The 6897-nt window shown below is 33.2% G+C and overlaps 1 protein-coding gene across 1 annotated transcript; it reads left to right on the forward strand.

Annotated features, from left to right (window-relative positions):
* Nucleotides 1-1394: 1394 nt before the first annotated feature.
* Nucleotides 1395-4461, forward strand: LOC133689872 (protein DETOXIFICATION 16-like). The gene is made up of 8 exons (XM_062109958.1): nt 1395-1931; nt 2304-2848; nt 2948-3034; nt 3130-3186; nt 3266-3504; nt 3799-3917; nt 4021-4107; nt 4195-4461. The coding sequence occupies exons 1-8, from the start codon at nt 1662-1664 to the stop codon at nt 4252-4254; spliced, it is 1464 nt and encodes a 487-aa protein (XP_061965942.1). The 5' UTR covers nt 1395-1661; the 3' UTR covers nt 4255-4461.
* Nucleotides 4462-6897: the final 2436 nt, after the last annotated feature.

Raw genomic sequence — 6897 nt, forward strand, 5'->3', positions numbered from 1 at the left:
GTAACATGTGAGTTTACCATTTTTATTTTATTTTTTGTAAAAACAAATATATATCAAAATGATAAAAATATTTTTTAAAAAAAATTAAAATTCTAATTATTTACTCAAGATAAAAAAAAATAAAAAAATCTGATTCAAACATGATGAATTCATTGAATCTATAATTTCAAACATGATATTGAGATAACTCTATAGAAAAAAAAACAAAAAAAAAAAACAAAGATTATCAATTTTCTATTAACCTAATGATGATGTATGAAATAAAAATAAAATAAAAAATTACTGAAGCCAACCCGGTCTAACTTTTAGAACTTGTGACATGAATCATGAGATTTGATCATAACATAAAAGATAAATAAAAAAAATAACAATGTAAAATTACCAACTAACCAAAATAATTAGAGATAAACTTGAAAAAAAAATAAAAAAAAAATTGATAAGAAAGAAGAAAATATAGATTTGAAAAAAATAAGAATCAAATTTGACATAAAAAAATAAATAAAATAATAATGATGAAATTGAAAAACAATTTCAATTAAGAAAATAATAAGAGAAAATAAAAATTAAGAGAATGAGTATCAAATTTGATATAAAAAATTATCAAGAAATGAAATTAAAAAAAAAAACTAAATTAGTAAATAATTCAAGACCAAATACATTGCAATTAAAAGAATGGTAATCAAATCTGATATAAAAATAAAATGCCAATGGATGAAATTAAAAAATAAAATTAACTCAATAAATATTTTAAATCAAACATATTATAATTAAAATAATGATGATCTAATTTGACTTAGAAAATAAATAATTATATATATTTGTTTCAAGACCAACATGTTTTTTCAAGAGAAAAAAGAGAGAATAATAATAAAAAAAAGTAATCATAGCTCAATCGGTATTCTTCTGACCGCAGGCGCCTTATTGTTCTTGTCATGATAGTCAATTTTGTGGAGGCTAAAACTTGCTTTTTGTTTTTTTCTAAATGGCAGATTCAATTATCTCTGATTCCACATGAAAATAACTAAAAAACCATAGCATAATAACTAAAGTGTCTCTGCAATCAAAGCTAAGAAATATTATTTTTAGGGGTATTTATGTAATTGTGAGACACAAATAAATTGAAAAACAAGAAAAGCTCCTTGACATAAGGAAAATGTTTTTTTTTAAGGCTTCGCTAGTAATTACACCGTGTAATAAAGAGATAAAAAATATTATTTAACCTCTCTTTCCTTTAATGAGTAATATCTTTCTATCCCTGAAACTAAGCTAAGTGAATTTAAAATTCTAGAATAAAAAAGTAATATCACGTGCAAAATTCATAGTGAAAGGTTCTTTTAGCTTTTGATATAAAATATCAAATGCGAATGAATCACTATGATATCTCCCTTTTTTCCTGGAAATCACAAGGAATTGAAAAATAAAAATTCCATGGTGACCTCATAGGAGGAGAAACCAAAATTGAATTGGACAAAACAGAACAAAGACAGGCCAATTGATTTATTTTTCTTGGTCATTATTTTACCATTTTTGTTGCTTGTCAGATTGCTTGTCCTTGTCCAACTTGCCAAGTTATGGAACTTGTGTCATCACGAACAAAAAACAAATTTGTAAATTGTTCTGCTAGCATATTGTGCTGTGAGTGATTGTAAGAAACGAAAACAATGGACCTAGAAGAAGAAAAACCAAGTATTTACTTACCATTGATCTCCCCAGAAACTGCAGTAAAATCAGGACATGGATTCAGCAAAGTTGAGGTTGTTGAGGAGGTGAAGAAGCAGCTTGTGCTAGCAGGGCCTCTTGTTACTGTTAATTTCTTAATTTTTCTTTTACAGGTGATTTCGGTCATGTTTGTCGGTCATCTTGGAGAGCTAGCACTTTCAGGTGCTTCCATGGCCACTTCTTTTGCTTCGGTCACTGGCATAAGTTTATTGGTAAGAGGGGTTTCTCCCAGTATGGTTGTGTGCAATTTATGAGTTGAAAATAAAACCTCAACTACAATAAACTTTAGAGCTGAGATATCACAGGACTTATTTGCTGAAAAGGATGGTAGAACTTGTGCCATTTTCTACAGTAAGTGAATATATTTTTCAAATCCCATTTCAAGCTGTTAGAAGGAAAGATTAAAAACCATTTGCCTCTTCTAACTTAGTGATGAATGAAGCTAAGCCATTGTTCAGGAATAAAACTTGCTTTCCCTTTTTCTAAATGACAGATCCTCGTGTCTTTCAAACTTACATTTCAAGTTTTTGTATCAAAGTTTCACATATCTCTCTATTTATATATAAAACTTGTTTGATGAGTAGAAAGGACTGGCAAGTGCATTAGACACATACTGTGGTCAATCTTATGGAGCAAAGCAATACCACATGCTTGGTATACACCTGCAGAGAGCCATGATAGTTCTTCTACTTGCCAGCGTTCCACTTGCAGTTGTATGGGCCAATGCCGGGGCCATTCTAGTGTTCTTGAAGCAGGATCCAGAAATATCAGCTGAGGCTGGGCGTTACGCTCGTTACATGATTCCCACCATTTTTGGTTTTGCAATCCAGGAATGTCATGTCAGATTCTTGCAATCCCAAAACAATGTGATTCCAATGATGGTTTGCGCAGGAATTACGACCTTTCTTCACATCTTTACATGTTGGATTCTTGTCTTTAAATCCGGACTTGGAAATAAAGGTGCTGCGTTGGCAAATGCTATCTCCTACTGGGCTAACGCACTCTTACTTATTCTTTATGTGAGGATATCTCCCTCTTGTAAGAAGACTTGGACTGGTTTATCAAAGGAGGCCCTGCATGGAATTCCCAATTTCCTTAAACTAGCAATTCCTTCAGCTATAATGGTCAGGTATTTTTTTTATTTCAATCACTCCAAGAGCCAATTGAATTGGATTATTTGGGTTTACATATCTAGTAATTAATTTTCATTATTATTGTGTTGGAATAGCTTGGAGATTTGGTCATTTGAGATGATGGTTCTGTTATCTGGTCTTCTTCCAAATCCTAAACTTGAAACATCTGTCCTTTCCATCAGGTTAGAGTTATGTGGAGCCATCAGTGATAATCTGTTAGGCACATGTGAACTTGTCTCAAATGCATGAATGCTAACAAATTGCTGTGTATTTCCAGCCTTAACACATGTGCTTTGACTTATATGATACCCCTTGGTCTTAGTGCTGCTATAAGGTGAGCCTGCACAAAATGAACTGGTAGATATACTTAAAACTGCTTCATTCTCCTGACAAATTTATTTCTTTGGAGTCAGTACAAGAGTCTCAAATGAACTGGGTGCTGGGAAACCACAAGCGGCTCGTCTAGCAGTATGTGTTGCGACATTCTTGGTCGGTACTGAAGGCATTTCGGTGGCCTCCTTAATGATCTTTGGTCGTAATGTATGGGGCTCCTCTTATACAACAGAAAAAATAGTAGTGAACTATGTGGGAGAAATGTTGGTTTTTGTTGCAGTATCTCACTTTTTTGACGGAATTCAATCTGTGTTTTCAGGTCTGTAGCAGCGATTTAGCTTTCTCTTCTCTGTGCCTCCTCCATGCATAAAATCAACTTCTGAACATAGGAATTTTTCACGCTAAATTGAGGACCAAATGAATATAGCAAGTGCAATCAGTAATTAGAAACAAAACCAAAATTCGAAAGGATAATTTAATGCATTATACATGCCTTCATCAATGAAAACTATGATGTGGATGCTTTCACCAAAATTCGACTGTACTTTGCGTGGAATGACCTTGTTACATGATTTTTTATTCTGGCTGACAAGACCACAATTGACAATTGTAGGCACTGCTAGAGGATGTGGATGGCAGAAGATTGGAGCGGTAATTAATCTGGGTGCATACTATCTTCTAGGCATTCCTTGTTCTGTAATCCTTGCTTTTGTCTATCATTTTGGTGGGAAGGTAACTCCATATCCTTGTCTGTCTGTGACTGAAATAAAATATATTTTTGTGCCAAGCAAGTAACAGAACAGCATACAAAAGCTTACTAAAATATGCTCTACAGGGACTGTGGACAGGCATTATAGTAGCTCTGTTTTTCCAAGCATTAGCGCTTTTTGTAGTAACTCTTCGCACCAACTGGGAGAAAGAAGTAAACGCCTATTCCTTTGTTAATTCTTTTGTGCATCGCCTGTTAATTTTAGTCTCATTTCTTATTTTTTTGCTCTCTCTTTTGCAGTCAAAGAAAGCTAATGACAGAGTCTACCGTGCAGTCATACTTGATAATTCATCAACATAAAGGGTGCAAAGATCTTAGTATAACTTGTTTGCCTGAAGAAGAGAAATTGTATTATAGTATCAAAACTTAAGTTATCGTTCACTGACCCTGTTCTGGATTAGGAAAAGAGAAGTAATGACCAATTTCACACACTGAATGTATGAGCCAGGCCATTAAAAGCACTCCCTGTTCAGATATATTTATAGCAAAGTTCCATTCTCATTACAATGTTCTTCTCTCCTTTTTAAGAAGGTCAACATTCAATTCGTTGTTTTTAAACTGGAACCTAATAAATCATCGCCTCAGAAACGAGTTCTTATCGTTAAGACCATTGAAGATTCATATAGAGCACTCAACAAATATTATAAGCAGGTCAGCGCATATAATAAGCAGGTCTCTTTAGTATTGATTATGTTTTATTACAGAACGCAAGTGTAGAATCCTAAGATACAAGGCAACAAGTAAATGGTGAATCAGATCCCAATATTACATATGCTGGAGGAAGTGAAACCAGTCCTAGCAGTTGTTACTGGAGCAGCATTAATCTTGCCAAAGATTGCATTAGTCATGTCCCTGATTTATATGCATGTAGCTAAATTGTGTGGAATAATAGCTAGGGGGGCCAGTTTACAGAAGTTGAAATAAGGTTATGGATGTTGGGGTTTCTTGACATAATGCTTTCGAGTTAAGTATTGGCGCATTAAGCTCCTGAAAGTGAAACGGTTCGTTGTCCTTGTTTCCTTCTTTGAGTGAGATTAATATATGTCTTTTGTATTTATATGTATACAACTTGAAAGCAGTTATCAGCCTGACCAAGAAAAAAGCAAATTACACACCATTTTTTATTACCATAACCTCATGCATACAGAATAAGGACATTAAAGGGGTGGACTTCACTCTAAGTTCCTGTCAGATATGATGTATATACAGTTTATGTTCCTGTATTGACTTGTATCAGCGCTGAAGTACATGTAAAAGTTCCAGTATCCGATTTCACCTTACAGGTTTTCGCTTCCCTCTAGTTATATGGAAGTATCGAAGCATTCTAACTGCTGATTCATGTGAGCTCTGAGCAGGCTAGATCGGAAGAATTGAATCTATACTGATGTGATACTTCAGCATTTTTCATATGTCGGCTCTGTCACAGCACTTGTGGAACTATTTCTTTTGTGTGTGTGCGTGTTTGGCGATAAGGTATGCAGATCCTTGGCTGGAACAGCCCTCTGAGAACACGCAAGCCGGCCGAATCACAGGCATCGAGAAAATTCCATGAGCACTTGCGAGCATATCACTGCTTAATGCTGAGATCAATGTTTCTACCTACAATTTTATTGTGATTTTGATTCCCAAACTTGGTTTACATTTGCTCCTTTCATTTTTATCTGAAGCAGATCTAAACACTAAGCAGGACTTTGTTCCTCTTGTTGAAATCTTTAATTTTAAGTGTTAAAAGCAATTAATTGTTAAAGCTTCCAACGCATTTAAAAGAGGGAGAGGTACCTGGAGGAAGACAATTCTTTTTAATCATCAAATTATACAAAGTATGAAAAGTAATTGAAAGCTAATTCATGTATAGTCTAAAAGAAATTTAAAGTCTTTACCTATTAGTGAATTTATTTAAGCAAAATCCATTCATCTTTCATAGATTTTTTCATCTTTCATGTAAGTGGGTTAGTAGAAAATAAAGGTTATGAATAGTTGGGTGAGGATTTGTTATATTTTGATAAGAATATGTCACCGAAGAATCATATAGACAATTTAGCAAATATGTTTATAAACCAATAAGATAGAGCTAGACTCAAGAAAAAGTATGATCATGATACCCTAAACAAAGTGGCATTAAATGATATAACTTTTTATTTGATTATTGGATTGAACTCAAGTGTTTCTAGGAGATTCTCGACACCAAGTTCTATAGAAAGCTTCAAAGACCCTCAAATTAAGCTCAAATTATGCTATTTGAGCCAATTTTATTGTTTTTATGGATTACATGTTATATTTTTTTTTTGTTAATTTTCACTTTTGTTTGGAGATTATGATTTTCTTCCCTGTTAAGATTGATTTTAGACCTATTTAAATACCTGTAAACCTCTTAGACACAATGAACTCATTGGACTTTATTTTCATAAATAAACCTACATTTAGGATTCTTGTGGTATAACCTTATTTTGGCCTAATACTCTGTCTTCTTATTCTTTTGTCCTCTTATTTGTGCTTTTGTCTACTTCATAAATTTATTCATCTTTCAAAAAAGCAATCAATGTTCAACCAAATTCATTCATTTTAAGAAAAGGTTCAATGTTCAACACTCCTCCTTGAACCTTTTGGAAGCAATTCCTAGAACATTTTTCATTTCATTAAACTTCAAACCTTTAGGTTGAGCAATATAAATTTCTTCCTCAATCCTACTATTAAAAAAAAACACAGACTTAACATCTAAGTGTAGAATTTCCCTTTTCCTTTAAGCTGCAAGAGTAATAAAAAGTCTTACAATGTCCAACTTTGCCATAATTGTAAAGGTGTCGGTGTAATCAATTCCAAGTATATGAGAACATCCCTTAATAATCATTCTTGCTTTCAACTTTATTGCAGATCTATCAGAACTCACATTATCCTTGTAAACCCAAGTCTTATTTTTAGGCTTATCTACATGCTCCCAAGTAT

The sequence above is a fragment of the Populus nigra genome, chromosome 3, assembly GCF_951802175.1.
Source record: "Populus nigra chromosome 3, ddPopNigr1.1, whole genome shotgun sequence".
NCBI lineage: Eukaryota > Viridiplantae > Streptophyta > Magnoliopsida > Malpighiales > Salicaceae > Populus > Populus nigra.